This window comes from Pyrgilauda ruficollis, unplaced genomic scaffold (genome assembly GCF_017590135.1).
Source record: "Pyrgilauda ruficollis isolate IOZ18807 unplaced genomic scaffold, ASM1759013v1 scaffold2, whole genome shotgun sequence".
Taxonomy (NCBI): Eukaryota; Metazoa; Chordata; class Aves; order Passeriformes; family Passeridae; genus Pyrgilauda; species Pyrgilauda ruficollis.
The window spans coordinates 25,058,498-25,075,988 of NW_024519206.1; the positions used below are offsets into that span (position 1 = coordinate 25,058,498).

Here is a 17,491-nt window from a genome sequence, read left to right on the forward strand (position 1 = left end):
TCTGAAGAGTCTTGAGCCTCCAAGTATCTAGGAGCTGTGCCCTTCCAGACAGGTTTTACATATGGTGACGAAAGCACTGCCTTCCTGGGTGTGCAGCACACTCTAGCTCTTTGCAGAGGTGAGGGAGAGGTCTATTTATGGAGTCAGGTAGATATTGACAGGTATCTTAAGCCTACAAACTTAATAGGTTTGTTTTTTTTTTTATATGGGAGAGCATGTTGGTGTTTGTTTATGGATATACTTATCCATAAACAAACTTATATCTTATGGATATAAGACTAAAGGTAATCAAAATCATATTGAGCTCAGCTAAGGTAAGTAAGCAATGCTGCTGAGTGGAATACCCAGGCTCCTGGGCTTAGTGCAGGGAGGAGCTCCATGCCTCTACAGGTGTGCCTGACTCCAGAGCTAACAGCTGGGGGTGCAAGAAAATCCAGAGTCGACAAAGCACGTGGCTGGGTCCATGTGTGCTGACTCTGTCACTGGCTGTTGCTGCTGGGAAGAGCATGTGGATGGCTGTTGTCAGAGTTGTACCAAAAGAAAGCTCAAAGGAATGCCAGCTTGGCTTTGTTGTTTTTTTGTTTTTTTTTCTACCACTCAGCTGCACTGAAGCCCGACACCTCTGGTAGCCAGTGAGAAGCTGGTTTTGTGCTGCGCTTTTACGGGAGAAGCCTGGCTGCATTAACTCTTACTAAAACCAGCACCTAGACAACTTAAGCAAAATCCAGTGATGGAGGTCAACTCCACAGAAGCCAGCAGCAGCTCCCAGGGAGGCACCGGCTGTCTGGATCTTCCCCTTGTCACTTTCACTGAAACGGTGACTTTCACAGAAGTGGTGGCAGAAGAGGAGTGGGGATCCTTTTACTATTCCTTTAAGGTATTACTTTAAGGGGTGCATTACTTTTCTCAAATGCATGCAGCTTTGGAGCATTTTCAGCACATATGTGGGGAGGCAACTAAGATTCTTTAACTATTTTTCCCCAGATATTGTTGGGGTTCTTTTCCCTGCAAAAACAGCTGACAGCATGTGTGAGGCATTTACTGAAAAGCAAAATACTTGTAGAAATTGGACTTCAGATTTACATGTCTTAGCTGACTCTATCCCCTTCCAAGAGAGGATGGTACTGATTTTCTGTAGAGGTATTGTAATTATACATGCATCTTTAGTCAAAAGCTCGCATTATTTTAACACATTTTTAATGTAATTTCTGAGATGCATCATCTTGACATAAGGGATTTCTTTTCAATTTTCCAGCTGTAACAAACATTGTACACAAGTGAGACAGGTTTTTTGTTGTTTGGAGTTTTTTTAATCATGAGGGACAGGTTGTAATTTGGTTTTTGTTTGTTTGTTTGTTTGTGAGTTGAGTGGGGGTTGCAGTGTCTCTTGAAATCTGTTGTTAAGAATGCATCAGATGAGTCATTCAGTAGTGAATGCTGTTGAATTGAATGGGAAGTGTATTCAGTCATCTCCAAAACTAAACATCACCCTAGCAATATGTAAATGTAGGAAAAAAGTCTGGAGAAGTTCTGAAGTTCATATTTCCTTCAGATTTCTATGCCTGCTGCTGCTACTTCTTAATTTTGTTCTGAATGCCACATGTCTCTTTATTTTTATGGTACGTTGTACAAGTTCAAGTCATTAAAAAGTCTGGCTAGGAGTGTCCTGCCATTCCTTCTGGAGCTCGGCACCAAAGAGATCAATTTCAGCTGGAAAGATCCAGGCATTTATATCATTTGACAACATGTGAGGTAAAAGGGAATATACTCAGAAGTAATTTTTGTATCTGTGAGATTGGTAGTGCTCTGACAAAATCTTAGTGGAATCGGTGGAATTACAGCAGGTTCCCAGCCCTGATGAAGAAAGAGGTGATCCATAGTGCCAGTCTTAATTAGTGAGGGTCTCTTTTAACATGCTGCTTATAATTGCTAAAGCAATACTTCCTACCTAGGATTTCAAGGGTGAAAATTATTTTTTATTCCTTTTTTTTTTTTTCCTCTCCATGTTAGACTCCTAAAATGCTCTTCAAAAAAAAAAAAAAAAAAATCACAAGGGACGAGAAAAATATTTTAACAACTTTCTCTTTATCTCCTTTCTTCTTTTCACAGTTAGGGCTGTAAATCTGAACAATGTCATGGGAGCAGTATTTTATAATGGTAAAAGTGACAATTAATTCCATTATTAGAAAGTCCCCAGGCAGAAAAATGCTTGTTAATAGGAGAGATTGAGTAAATTACAATAATTAGGAAACTAAGGATAGTCATGCATGCTCATCCATTGCTAAAGGAAACAATTCTGTAGCTGAGGGCTTCTCATTAGACTTGCTCTTGAGTCTCTGCCGGATGCCTGGCTCTGGCACATGTAGCATGAACTTTGCAAGGAGACTCGCTGATTTCACATAAATTACTAGCTGTTGATAGGCATGGAAATATTTTGACTCTAGAGACGGGTGACAGCTGGTGCAGCTGTAGGAAAGGAAGGAGAAAGCACCTGCTCTGATGATTACAGTGCAGGGAAGACAGGGCTCCCTGCCAGCAGTTTCAGCACTCTGTAAAACCCACATGTGGAAGGTGCTGCTGACACCTGTTAACTCCACTGGCCATCCTCCACCAGCTCTGCCCGTGTTGTGGCTGCATCCTTGCCCACTTCAGCAAGCCAAGCAGCATCGTCTTCCTCTTTACAATGCTGTAGTTAAGTAGCTAAAACAATTCAAGTTTCAGTTCGGGAAAGGCTGAATGAATTTGAAAAACAGAGTTCAGTGTTCAAAATGTAGTTTACAAATAGGGTTTGGCTTTTCAAACACACTCTAACTTGTGGCTGGCTGTGAAGGCAGGGTGGGTGAGTGGTCACTACACAGCCTGACCCCAGAATCTGTGTACAGATAGAGCGCACAAGCTATTTCTGCTTGGAAAATGCAGGTGTAACCTACCTTAGCAAAGCAGTCATAGGAAAACATGATCTAAACTGATAAGAGGAGACTAGGGAGTGACACCCCGTACCTGTGTTGATGACTTTTTAAAGATTTTACCTAATGACAGCTGTCAGGGTATCTCACATGCTGCTCAAACTACACAAGCATGTGCTGGTGTCTTCTTTTCCTCCCGACCTGCAAAAAGAGAGCTGGTACCCACCCCAGTTAATGTCTCTGTTATACTGTGGTGGCAATATGACAAAAGTAAAGTAATGTGCATTAGAGTATTTCAGTGACAGAGAGGCTGAGCTGTGAATGCTTCTCTTCCAGAAAAAAATTTGTGCTTCTGCCTATCCCTCTGCTTAACAATTAAACCCTGCACAGTTTCAGATTAGAGAATGTTTTACCAGTTCAGATTTTTGTTGTCTTTTTGGGGGGAAGGCTGAGGGGAATTTTATTAATTTATTTTATCTCAAAAATGGAACATTTCCTCCACTTAGAGGAATGCAGATCTTCTTCTTGCAGTCATTACTACAGAAGGGCCAGCTGCTCATCAAAGCTTTGCTAATGAAGTCTAATTTGGAGCCATGTGGGCTAACTAAACTGACTCTTGGCATACAGAATGGCAGCTTTTGGGGCTGGACTGGGTATATCCATGCATCACTCAGCATGCAAGATGAGCTGATGCTTTTCATGGCAAAGGCGCTGCCTCATTCCCACTGCCATTTAGGTCTTGCTGCTGTGTTATGGCAAATTGAAAACCCAGATCATCTTTCTTCCTGGGTGCCTTTCTGTGGGGTATCCTGGTAGGTTACTGACTTAAACTACAAGGAATTCTGCTGGCTGTTTCAGCACCTAATTCAGAACAGATGTGCAAATTGGTATTAATTACAGCTCCAATCTCCCAAGCCAAAGGAGAGTTCATTACATCCCTTTACAATCTCCTCCATGTGTGCTTAATCCATGTGTAAAAGGGCTCTAAGCATCAATAGCACCTGCAAAATACACTAGTCCAGAAAGAGCAGAAATCATCTAAATATCTGTAGCCTTCCTCTACTTTAGGACCTTCTTAACTCTGCAAACCTGACATGGTACAAACCGGAAACCTGCCTGGAGAAAAGGTGGAATCTCAGAATAGGTTTGGCCTGATTTTGTGCAAGGTTTGGGAGACTTTGTCAGGGCTGGAGGAAGCATCTCCTCCTGCCAGATACTAAACAGCCCAGAAGTTTTCACAATGGTAGGAGCATGTGCTTGCCCTCAGAAAGATTGCGTAGGGATCATCTCTGTTTTAAGAGCTCTGCTGAGAAAGAAGATGCCCTGCTTTTATGGAGGAAAGTAAAGGTTGGAGTGCTCAAAAAGAGAAAGCGAGCAGCAACTGTGAGTTTTCTCAGTGGGACTGTGTTCCCACCATCATTTCCTACCTCCCAGCAGAGCTGGGAATCCATCAAGTAGAATATTTTGCTTCCTGCATTGTAGAGTCCCCAGCTGTACAGCAGGACACAAAGGTTTTGTTGCTTACATCCAGGGTTGTTGGGAACCCCAGTGTCCCCCTTCCAAGTGGGAGCCTCAGTCACTGGCCCAAATGTTGACACGGCCCTTCCTCTCCCCCATGAGCCCTGGTCCCTGTGCCATGCAGAAATAGCACAGCAGTGACACTGAAGTGTTACAGCTTTCCGGAGGAACTGTGTGCCTGTCAAAACCATCAGAAATTATTTTAAACATATGTCTTTGACTGTACTCCCCCAACATTGCAGCATTCCCTGTACCTGTGTGTTTTAGCCCATGGAGCTCAGATATTAAACAGCGCAGCACAACCTAGCACAAGTAAGCACAACTCTAAAAACATGGGCTGCTTATCCATGGAGGTAATGCTCTTTACAAAGATTAGGATTTACCATCAACAGCAAAGAGCTGAGGAGACCAACATGTTGAGAGGTTTTGTAGAACTGTCCAGTTACATGGATTTGGCTCCAGGTGTTCTCAGAGGCTGCTGAAGTCACAGTCTAATGTCCCTATCCTTTCATCCAAATGTAGGAGTCGCTTTATCTCCTGAAAAGTATTTGCTTATGCTATTGCTCATTCTGATTTTCAAGCAAATATCACAGAGCATCCCATCATTGAATGCATAATAGGAAAATAATAATGGGTGCTGTCAAATTTCTGGAGTAATCTCTGCAAATGCAATCACACATTTTAGAAAATAGACATATCAAATAATTCAGAGGTAACTTTGCAATCTTTTAGTCAGGGAGAGGAGGAGGAGGATTAAGTTTATACAAATAAGGTGTAAGGGACTCCCGAACACAGCCTCTGCAATATGCTGTAATGAATGTTGCTATTCCTGAGATGCTGTGCTGAGAATGATCTCCTTGGGAAACTGCTGCTGCAGTGCTGTTGGCCAGGCTGGCCTCATCCAGAGGCTTAAACACAGCACAGAAGGGATGTTGCAGTATGACAACCCAACAGGGAGCAGCTCTGAGCCAACTGATTTGGGATGTTCCACAATAGCAACCCTCATACTGCTGTCCATGTGCTTCACACAGGCATGTGGGTTGCACCTGTCTGCCTCTCCTACATAAATATGCTTAGAAAGTATAAATCTTTTACATTTTTTAAGATATTTTAATTTTACTGATTAGAGACACATAATAATTTTAAGCAATTAAGAAAAACAACACTTTGGAGTTTTAAATAGGGCTGCCAAAAATCATAAAATTATGGATGGACCTTTGAGTGATCTAATATTATGTTTCTACATTAAAAATATTCCACAAAAAAAATGGTATGCCATTAAAAATTTATGTTTTCTGATGAAATTTAAATCAGGAATATCTGTCTAATTCTGTCGAATTTTCCTAGAATACAATGGGTAAAACATCCTGCAATAACTGAACAGTACTGCCCACATTTATTATCTGTCTTGTACCAAATCACAACAGAATGGAAAATAAGAACTATTTGGTGATAGAATTGAATTTAATTAATCACATTTGTTACTGACTGTCACCATCACACCGATAGAGGATTTTGGGACAGAGTGGGGGCTTGTTCAGCTGTTGAGGTTGGAAAGATCATTGCAATTAGCATGCATTAGATTGTGCACACTGAAGGGATGACCCTGCTCATCCATGGTGATGAAGTCAGAGCTAAGAAATAGGTTTTTTTTTAAAGAAGAGAGGTTTAAAAAAAAAAAAAAAAAAAAAAAAGAAAAATTGCTAGATTTCAAAAAGATGAGAAAGTAATATTGATAACAAAATTGCCCCTTTCCACGAGGAAGTGTCCTGATTTAGTGAATAGACTTTCTCAGCTTTTCTGTTTTCCTAAGTCTGAAAGGAAGAAAATATTGATCTTTCCTCTATGTAACACATAAACATAACATATGAGTGGAATACCATATCGACACAAACTCATACAAAACTGCTTTTCAAGTTCAACAGAACAGAAAAAAATCAACTTGCATTCCTTCCAGCTGTGTGTTTTTTCCAACGATAAGGACTCCTTGGGAACTGACTGCTGCCAGTATATTTGATGTGTTGGTGAAGGTTTCGTGTGGCAGCGCATCCCTGCTTTGCCAGAATGTTCCATAACCTTGGGCTGGGAGGATAGCCCAGGCAATCAGTTAGAAAGCAGCTCAGCGAGGCAGCCCCTGCACAGTGGATAGGAGGGCTATCAAGCACAACCAGTAGCATTTAAATGAGAAAGCAGCAGTCCCAGAGTCAAACCTGGGGCTGAACTGGTGTTTATGCACTTTGAATCAGGCTCCATTCCAGGCCACACTAATTAAAAAAAAAAAATTAACTCCTAGAGGGCTTGTTGCCTGCTGAAATGTGTTTCTCCCAAATTCAATCATAATGGAAGCACTTTCAATGACAAAATATAAAACTTAGCTTTGAACTTTCTTTTCTCCCAGTCTTTCTTACCTTCACATGAGTTTTCCCTGGGTTTTTGAGTGTCAATCAAATTGTTTTCCCAAAATTTTCAAGAATATCTTGTGTGAAATCTGTGTAGAAACATCTTCTCAGTTTTGCCTTGCTGGATGGTGAACCTTCTTTCGAAACATATTTGTATTAGAGGGGTGGACAGTACAACTTCCTGCTGCTTGTGACAGCTAAGGCTGAAGATTTCGGTGACCTGCCCAGTTGTTTGAGCATGTTTCTTTCTTATTGAGACAAGGTCTATCAGCAAATGAATCAAGAACTTTTCAGCCTTTTTTTTCAACTTTTCTTTTCTTGAGCATTAGGAGATGATTTTAATGTCATCTGAATCTTCATATTCAGGTCATTAGCATTTGTTGTGTGAATCTTACTTCTAGCCCAAGTATTCTGTTTGTTTGTGCCTCTTCTTGTAAGATATTTGGTGCGTCTTACTTTTACCTTCTTGACAGTTAGAACTGTTGTCTACATTTAAAGTATACTCAATGCACCTACAGCTTTTTTTCAAGCAGATTGCTGTTAGGTTGTGGAGGTTTTTCACAATCTAACTTGTGTAGAAAGTTTCAGCACAGGAAGAAATATGGATGTTTCCTTGGAAGTTTAACCAAGTTTGTTCTTTTTTTGTGTATTAAAGATCCTTTATTTTGGTGGAAAGCATAACCATAGTCATTACCCCTTCAGTAGCATCACACTTCATTTCTGAAAGCCCACAGTTTAAGCTGCTCAACCTGGTGGTAATTCTTCATCTCAGGACTTCAAATAAATATAAGAAAAATGCCATCTTATACTTTTAAAGTCCTTTTTCTTAAGACAATTATGTTTTTGCCATTTCCATGCCAGTAGCCTTTACACCCATACTCTTTACTAGCAGAGCAAATTTTAATTTATGTAAAGATTCCCAGAAAGATCTGAGCTGTTCATGTTTCTGTGATACGACAAATAATATGCAACGTGTGCAAATCACTAATCTGATTATGTCTGTTTAAGTATCTTCTAGTTTTAAGAATATTTGTTAAGAAAATAGGTCTTTTGCATACTTGTGTGTGTGCATAATAATTCAAGTAGAGAAGGACTTCTGGAGGTTGTCTGAACCAACCACTTGAAAGCAAATCCAAATGATGCCAGATTTTTCAGGGCAGTGTCCATTTAAGTTCTGAATATCTCTAGGGGTGGAAATCTCACAACCTTTCTGGGTTCCCATCCTGGTGCTTGACCCCCATCATGAAGAACACTTTTCTTGTAATGTCATACCAAGGTGTCCCAGGTTGCAACCCTTGTTTGTGGACTCAGATGGTGCACATCTGAGAAGAATCTGGCTCCATCTTCTCTGCACCCTCCTGCCAGATAATTGTAGGCAGCACTTAGACCCCAGAAGACTCCTCTAGGGTTTGTGCTGTGTAGGAATCTGGCAGTATGGAAAAGAGGTGTTTTATTATTTTTGCTTTGTTTGTTTATTTAAAAATTCAATTAATTATATCAGAGGTTTAGCCAGTACCTTTAAAACTCCCTAACTGGGTTAATGGTTGTATTTCTTTTATTCCCTTTAGTGTTGCAGTGCAATCCTAAGTGCAATTTGCCTTAGAGATAAGCTGATTATAAATCCCTGACAGAAATCACTCAAACTGCATGGCACCCATCTGCCTCTAGGAAATTAATTATCCTGTTTTGTGGTGTTTATTTTTTGGGAGGGCTTGTTGTTTGGGTTTTTGGGTTTTGTTTTTTGTTTTTTTTTTTAAGGGTTTTAAGTTTCCATCCTAAATGGAGGATGTTAAAATAGCAAATCTGTCCTGATCATTTTCAGTTTTCAATGTTCAAGATTCCAGATCTTCTACAGTAGGATAAAAAAAATTGCTAATCTAGACTGCTCCATTTTTCTACATGGTCTGCAATTAATGTGATTATTTTAGAGAATGAGAAAAGATTTTTCTCTTTTTTTCCCCTCCTTCAAGAAAGTGCAATGCAATCTACTAGTGGTGAACTTGACCATGAGCATGACAGTCACCCAGTTTAACAGGGGGATTTATATATTCTTTTTATGTGTTAAGAGCACTCTTGCAAAATTGCTTGGCTTGCATCATGATTACAGCTCTCTTACAATCTCAATTGCTGCTATGCTAACCCCATAATTTTTAAAATATACCAAAGGGAAGATCATTTGTGTATTCCCAGAGCTTATCAACTGTCAAGAAAAAGCTGTTCAGAGACTTAAGCTGCTACTGGCTTGTGATATGAGGGATCGTGCCTCTTCTGCACCCAGGAGACCAAGAAGATGGTGCAGAAAGATACCAGGTCAGCAGGACCAAAAAGTTACCACAGGCCTGCAGTCCTCGTATTAAGGGCCAGTCAGCCACTCCAGGCATGGAATATCCCTCCCTCTCTTTTTCTATTTGCTCATTTCTTGCCTGAAACCTATTTTTTCCAGGTTGTTTCCCCAGCAGCCTCAGCAGTTAGAGCTAAACTGGTTTAGATTGGGTCCCTGTTCAAGTACAAATAATCTTTGTCCATTGCTAGTTGAACCTCTCTTTCTATTAGGCAACTTCTCTCTAATATCAGACAAAGGCTTTTGCACCTCAAGACAAGAGGAACAGCCCCTCCACTGGAATGGGCTATCAGGTATATCCCCATTCCACAGCCACAGCTGGTGCTCCCCAGGAAGAAGGATACAAATCCTGAGAGAAAACAGAGCAAGGAAGTTGTCTGGGGAGAACTGGAAGGAGGGATGGCATTTTGATACCAAAATACTATCCAAATCTCCAAAAGGATTTAACTATGGTCTCGATTAAAGGAGTTTGCAGGGGTGATCTCTGCCTCAAATATAAAGCAGAATACACCTCTTGTTAGACTTATTCCAGCTCTGCATTCAGAAATTTTATTAAAGAAAGAAAATGACAAGCCTTTTTTATAGCTGAAGGAAAATACACACTATTTCAGACAGGTTTTCTGGCTTACGTTTCACCCATGAAGAGGCATTTTCTTCATTGACTAAGCCTGGTTTTTATCTTGGAGCAGCATAGCAAAACCCGAATATGCCCTCTGGATGTTGAGCACTTCCATGCTCCAAACACAGCAGCCTTGTGGAACAGCAGCATGTGCAATGGCTCGAGTCAAACCAAGGAAATCCTCTTGACTTTCATTTGTTGGTGACCTTAATAATGTCAACAGCATCTCTAGCTTTTCTAACCTGAAATAACTGCTCTCATGGCATAGTCTCTCATGGCATTCTCATCTAGTGTAATTATTAATGCCCATTTCAAAAGAAGCCCTTGTCAAAAGAAGTTTGGGAGGTATCTTCCTGTTTATCAGAATGCTTCTGATGTTTGCACAACATATCATTGAGGATTGTTTTTTGTAAATTACCTTGTTCAGGGTTGTTATTAAGAAAGGATTTTTGTTTGATGAATGAACAAGGCATGAAACTAAACACTTCTATGTCTAAACAACCTGAAGATGATGAATAAAAGTAGAGATAATTCAGCTGGAGTGAAATTCAAAGATCCATCAGCTACCTGTCTAATCTAAAAACTATTTTTAAGACCTTCACAGATGGAAGTTTTCCTGGCTCAATCAATCTCCCTATCTATGATATATTTTAAAGCCTTCTTTTTCTTTTTAAATTTTCATCCTGAATTCTGCACTGTGGTTTTGATTTTTAGTCCAGTCCACAGTGGATCTAAAGAAGAGATTAGTCCTTTACTTTTTTACATTAGTCTTTTTGTGTCCTCAAGGCTGTGTTCATCTTTTCCTGCCTGAAAAGTCAGCTTTTCCTGGATTTAGCAGCTTGATTCATTCAGTGGTTCTGCCTGACTATATCCTTTATGTCATCTCGTTTGTGTGTCTCTCTTGAAGCACTGTGCCCAGGAGTGGCATGGTTCAATGGAAAGATTAGAGCAGAGGCACATGTGCCTGGTGTTGATCCCAAAGCGGTGGTGGCATCGCTCTCATGGTAGGGTAATGCCGTGATATTCTGGGGCACTTTGCACGTGTGCTGCGTGTGAGGGTTTATGTTTGGAAGGCTGGTCCAACCAAGTGTGATTACGCTCACTACTCTGCAGTCCTGCACTTCTCCTTGTTGGACAGCAGGTTGCTTTTTTCCCAGTACATGTTTCCAATTCATGAAGACAATTTTGAATTGCAATCCTAGCTTCTGCAAAGGTCTTTATCACAGTGGGCATCCCATTAATAATCATGGAAGTTTTCATTCTGCAAGTTAACACAGACTGAGAGAGGCTGCAGTGATTTAAGTTGCCTATTGTTATGGCTCCTTAATCCTCAGGAATGAGATCTTTTTCCTTTTTGTCAGAATGGCAGCTCCCACAAATAGATTAATAGAAATTTTGGCTTTATTTCTTTGTCTATGGCCCTTCCAGACTTACCTCTATTTTCAGTGTTTGCATTTTTAAGTTATCTTTGCAGCCTGGTTTAATTTCTGGAGTCTAACATTGCTTAATTGTTAGGCATTGCTTTTAAATTGGCAGAAGGGATTTAATCTGACCATTTGTACTGTTCTGTTACCCTTCTAACACAGCCTCTGATGCTCCATAGCTATTTCTTCAGTGGGAATCATAAGAAGGTTTGAGTGTCAGATCCTTCTTCTGTTCCTATCTATATCAGTAAAATATGGGAATATAATTCCTTTTAAGAAAATGCCATTCTGATTTTATACCAAAGAAAATGGGAACAAGTCTAGTCCCTTAGTTTTCTTCATGTGAGAAATATGTTTTCTGAAATGGAAAAACCAAAACAAACCCTGAGGAGAAATCATTGATTTCAAGGACAAAAGTGATGTGAAATCTTATCTTTTATGATTTTATTGTCTTCCTAAAAGACATTTCCTTCCAATTCCTGTACTGAGAAAAGCATCCCCATAAAAACAGTTTCCACCATATCTCTGCCACACATTTTTAAGGAAATTTGTCTCTAAGAAATTCAAGAGATTTGCAGATACCCCAAAAAAGATGGATTTTTTTTTTTTTTTTAATCTAAAAGCTATGTATCTAGCCCACACAGGTTGTCTCATCTAGGTCACTCTATATTCAGTGGAGACAACCCATTCCAAGGTAGGTGAGATGAGTGGTGACTCATCTCTGAGACACTGCCATTACCTAGACAATACTAAGGCAATTTAGAATAGTTGTGTCTCTTTAGAACTTTTAAGTTAGGTGAGATGACATGAGTGGTAGATTATGTTGGTGAAAATCACCATGCTGGGAAAAGTGAAATCCTCTCTACACAGCCTTCATTGTTTGGTTAAATTAATCTCTGGGCTCAGGCTCAGAGTGCAACATCAAATTGCTCCTCATCAGGTCTGGCTTTCCCTGCATGACCCTGTGATCCACAAGGTAGTGTGGCTCCTACCTGGACCAAAGCTGAGTCTGGTTACCAGGAGAGGCTGCTCAGGGGGGACGATGGGAGGGACAAGGAGGGACAATGACTGCTGGCCAGGAGTGAGGCTAAGTGCCAAGGAGGGACTTAAGCTAATTATAAATTGGAAGCTCCATGTCCCTGCTCCATTCCTTTCATTTCACCTTCCCTCCCCACACTCATAGCAAGCTATTTTCTTTGCAAACAGAAGGAGCTCTGGTTTCTGCTCACCCATAGTGGCTTTTAATGAGTGTTCTCCCTGGCTTCTGCTCTGTCAGTCCAGTGAGGTAGGTAGGGTCTTACTGAGAGCATCCTTCCCCCAGTCTGCTCAGGACAGGTCCTTGAGGCCATGTCTGTGGAGTCAGCACCTGGCACCCCTCCTCAGCTGCAACCCCCACCTGCCTCCTCCATCTTCCTGTGACTCCCACGCTGTGGCTTTGCTGTATGAATGGAAAGATCCCAAACGACTGCATTGACAAAACCTAAAACAGTAGCTAGCATGTAAAGATTGGGTGTACACTCACCAAACAAGCAAACGTGGACACATACGGTGTTGATCCTGCAGCCAGAGCATCCTGATGCTTTGAGAGCAGGAACAGCTTTCTTACCTTGTTTTCTTTGTGCGCACACCACTAGGGGACGTTTTGTCATCACGTTTCAGTCGCTACACAAGTATACTTTTCTTTAGTGGGTCATGCTTCCTTTTCAGTCTTGGTGCACATCTAGATCATGGAGTGGATGTCTGAATTTCATAGGGCTCGTGAATGACCCAGACTCACTGAAGTTAGGGAAGAGAGAAGTATTTATTTCCTCCATTTCTCCAGAGGAGCCCATCTATCAACATTCCTTATGAAGTGAGGCAGCTGGTTATTTCACAGCTTGCTGGAGCAGCACAAGAAAGCTGAGAGCTGACTCTCATTTTAGCACTAAGTGAAGAATACAGACACTTCTAGTGGTTTTGTGAAGAGAGAAGTAATATACAGCCACTGCAAACCAAACTGAAATGAACATCACCAGCAGTGATGCATGTTAAGTATTTTCTGAAAAAAACCCCAAGAATGTCATTTAGACTAAATAGTGAAATCAATTGGCAAAACTCAAATTTCACTCCTGTTTTCTGTTCTCATCTCATTTGTCTGAGGATAAGTGACTGTCCATCCACCCATCAGTATGCTTTTTTCCCTTCTTTCCATTGCAGACAGAGCAGCTGGTGACTCTTTGGATACTCTTTATAGTCACAATTGCTGGAAATGCCATCGTGCTCTTCTCTACCTGGAGGAGGAAGCGGAAATCTCGAATGACCTACTTTGTTACTCAGCTGGCGATCACAGGTAGTGTATGGGAGCGGAAAGGGCACTTGACCCGCACAGGAATCACTATTAAAATGACAAATAAGAAAATGTGAGTTCAGTGATGAAGAATTCAGTTGCCACCTAATGTCCATCCAGTTGCAGTTTGCCATAAAGCAGATGGATGGCTGCTTATTTTAGGGCTCAGTCTAACTCTGATGTCAAAAGATGTTGCTAGATGTAGTAGTATGCAGCAGCTGCAACTCATTGATGTCACTAAACCTTATCTTCCAGTCTGAGTTTGCATCTGCATTTCCCAGAAGCTGTCTCCAGCTATTGTCATGGAACTGCTTAAATTAAACTAGTTTAAGATTAATCTCTTGTGTTTTTCTACTAAAACTACTCCATCAATTATGTTCCTGCAGTGAAGAGTGAAAATAACTTCATGTTGTCCAGTTTAATGAAGGGAAATATAACAATATAAAGGTGAAGAGGAATGCATTTAGATTTTTTTTTTAATGGACAAAAGGATGCTGATCCAAGGACATGGTAGTTGTTAAACAGAATGTAAAATGTACAGAAGCCTGGTTTGTAAAATCTCAGTCTCAGCAAGAAGCAAAGGAAATGAGCATAAGCAGCACATTGTTTCTCTGTGGTCTTGAATGGACTACATTTGTGGGGGTTTAAGTTTCCCAAGGGAAAATATGTGCTGTTTCTATAACAGTGTCCTGCTACTAATCCCTGCTTACAAGACATCTGTGTTGTACTGCTTGTGTATATAGGATATATTTATAGGCTTCTATTGCCTTTTTTTTTTCCCCTAAGCTATGGTAGGAATTTTAGCACTTTTTCAGTAAGGAACAATTTAATATATGATTTTCCAACAATACTGCTTCCTCCTTTGTTGCCTGTTGTACCTGTGTTTAAACTGGAAAAACAAAGCACTACACTGCCCAATTTTCAACATGCATTTTCATCAATAAATGAACTCCATGGTCTGAGCCACATCTGCTCAGGAGCATGTTCACTTTGAAGAAGTACTCTTAGCTGAAACAGACCAGAGTGTGCAAATTGATGCAAAGAGGCAGGCCTGTAACAGGTGATGTAAGAATCCTTGCAAGGTGAGGAGGTGAAGGTTTGCAGTGACTCCTCTTCTGAAGTGCTGACAGCTGTTTGCCTGAATCATCTGTAATAAATTATTTTACTTCTTATCTCAGTTGTGACCTTTATGCCACTTCCTTCATGAGCCAGCAGTATTTTCCATCAGGTAAGGCAGGTCAATACAGCCTCACCCCACAGCTTGGAAGCATCAATCACAGATCAAGCATTACAGTGTTCACAGGAGTTTCAAAATAAACAGTCTCTGCTCAAAGGGTTCCCGATCCCAGATGAATGGAATGTACTCAGGCAGCCAAGCAGAAGTACAGGCAAAGAAAGAAGAGCAGAGGAAGCCCCAGATGGACATCATCCGTTTCATACTTACTGTCAGGTGTACTGGGAGGAGCTACTGCTGTTGCTGTGCTGGGTAAGTGTCTGAGTGGGAATTTTTCCATTTTGTACCCATAGGAAAGAGGACTTTTTGTACTGGAATGGAGGTCCACAGAGAACTATTCACTAGGGGTTTAAATACTGTCAGCAAGAAGGGAGAGGAAGGCATTGCAAGTGCAATTTTGAGGGAGCTGAAAGAATCAGTGACAGTGGCAAAGACAAGACGGCCAATATACCATTAGATGTGGGCAGCAAATAGTGCTATACAGCTGATTCTATAATTTGACTGAGATTTTTGTGTTCCACTTGCTGATTCTTCTGACTTCCCCTTCCCTAAAATTATCTTTGACTTTTAAAATTGCCTGAGTTCAACAGTCTGTTCCATTTCGTATTAGAAAAATTCACATAGGAAACTCACTTGACATCCACATCTGCAATGTTATAAGAAGTAACTTCAGCTTAAACAGCAAGGCTTCTTTCAAGCAATGTCGATTTCTTTTTTGTAATGCTGGAGTCAGAACTCTCATTTATCTTCTCTCACCAAGACTGCTTGTCAGTATTTTGGCACAAGGAGATGACTTAATTCCTGAAATGGAACCATTTCACTTTCTTATCTTTAAAAATATTATTAAGAACAAAGCAAGCTGGCAACAGCCATCATCCTTTCACAACAAGTTATGAGGTAGACGCAGAACATTATGAAAACACTGACTTGTCACATTGCTTTGACATGCCAAGCATATTTAAATCCCACCAACTAAGGCCTAATCTCCTGGCAAACAGTTTCTGCTTAGTCAATATTACTACTTCCATCTATTTTGAGGTCCTTGAAATATTTATTATTTCTGCCCAGTAGCAGAAAGAAGAATAATGGATATAGCTTTATCAATGCAGGCAAAGCCATTTAAAAACTTTTTGTCTATTGATCTGTGGCTCAATAGTTGAGTGGCACCCTCAATTCTCACATTTTCCCACTGATGTAGTACCAAAATGAAATTAAAATTCAGCCTTTGTGTTAGAATAAACAAGGTATTCAAAGCAAAATTGTGCATAATACATGAATAGGAAGTGAGCGCTGTTGTTCTTCTTGACTGGTTGCCAAGCCAGATGCAGATGAGAAGTAACTAACTGATTGAGGCTTCTTTCAATACCAACAGAATTCAGTGGTTCAACCCACTCCACAAATCTAGAGAATATTCTTACTGAGCCTTTACTACCTCATAATTCAATGTGGTGCTCAAGGTTGCAGGGATCTGTAGAGATGTGAGTAATCCTTTCAACTTCAGAATGCTTAAGGATGTTGCTGAAGCCTGGATTCACAATATTTCACATTAAATATACACTTATACAATGCTTGTGTCAGTACCACATTTAAGTCTGTGTCTAACTCTCAGTTCATGCATAAATCTCTTTGAAATTGTCTGTGAATTAAGCACTAGGAAATCAGCTAAGAGTTAACAGCTGAGCTGAACAATAGTACTAATCACTCAGCATCAGCTAATTTAACAAAGAGGAATATTGCCATATTTGCCTTGTGTTCAGTTTTCAGTTTGCCTTTGGGCATATTCCTCTTCTGTAAAATGTTGTTCTTAGAAACATGTTTGTCTGTGCAGACTGAAACTAAAGCTAGGTTTCCTACAGATTTCTATCTCCAGGGTAATTTAGTTTCTCAGAAAGAGCAAGCTCTGAAGATTACCCTGTGAGGAGGGTATTTCTAAGCACTTTTCCCCAAACACTTTTCTTCTGAGCTTAGCACAAGTTATGCTCATGGCATAGCTATCTCTCCTGGCAGGAAATCTCTTACATCTTCCCCTACCCGATGCCATTTCACATAACTTCAGTGTCTTAGTGTATTTAAGATGTTTGCCTCCGACTGAAATCACCAAGTGGTTCAAGATCAAAGAGTGGGACGAGTTCACAGGCGCTGTATAAAGCTGGAAGTATTGAAGTGAAATATTGTTGTTTTCAGAAAAGATGGTTTGTCCGCACATTTATATCTGTATAGGTCAGTTTACTCAGCTCTACCAAATGAAGGTCTTCTTAAATTTACTCTCAAAATGTAAAAGCAGTGGGCATGAGGCATATATCAAATTATTTGAGGAGTAGTGGATAAGAAATGTAATTTATGGGCCAAAGAGTTACTACTTTGTAACAGTAAGAACTGCTATTATTTGACCAATTCCAAAACCAATCAAGCAATACATTTAAAAAGTCTAAATTTGAATGAAAATAAATGAATTTAAGAGAATGAGTGAAAAGAAATAATTTTGCTTCTCATTATTTTCCATTCACCTTTAACTACTACTTACAGAGGAATGTATTTAAGTTCCTTTTATTGATGAGAAGTAGGTAGTTTATTTAGATCTTTTTCTCCAACATTACCATCTGGAAATTTGCAACTTGAAATGTCATGACCTTTAGAAGCTCAGTGTGCTTCTATTCCACCATTTAGCAGAAATCAGTAATTTAGGAACAGTGTTACATTTTGTCCATTGTTAGGGGTAGAAAT

General features: G+C 40.2%; 1 protein-coding gene across 1 annotated transcript in view; it reads left to right on the forward strand.

The window, feature by feature from the left end:
- Positions 1-730: 730 nt before the first annotated feature.
- NPSR1 (neuropeptide S receptor 1) overlaps positions 731-17,491 on the forward strand; it is a 56,572-nt gene continuing 39,811 nt past the window's right edge. The window contains exons 1-2 of the mRNA XM_041466593.1: positions 731-877; positions 13,404-13,536. Of these exons, the coding sequence (XP_041322527.1) occupies positions 731-877; positions 13,404-13,536 (280 nt within the window). The remainder of the gene's footprint in view (positions 878-13,403; positions 13,537-17,491) is intronic.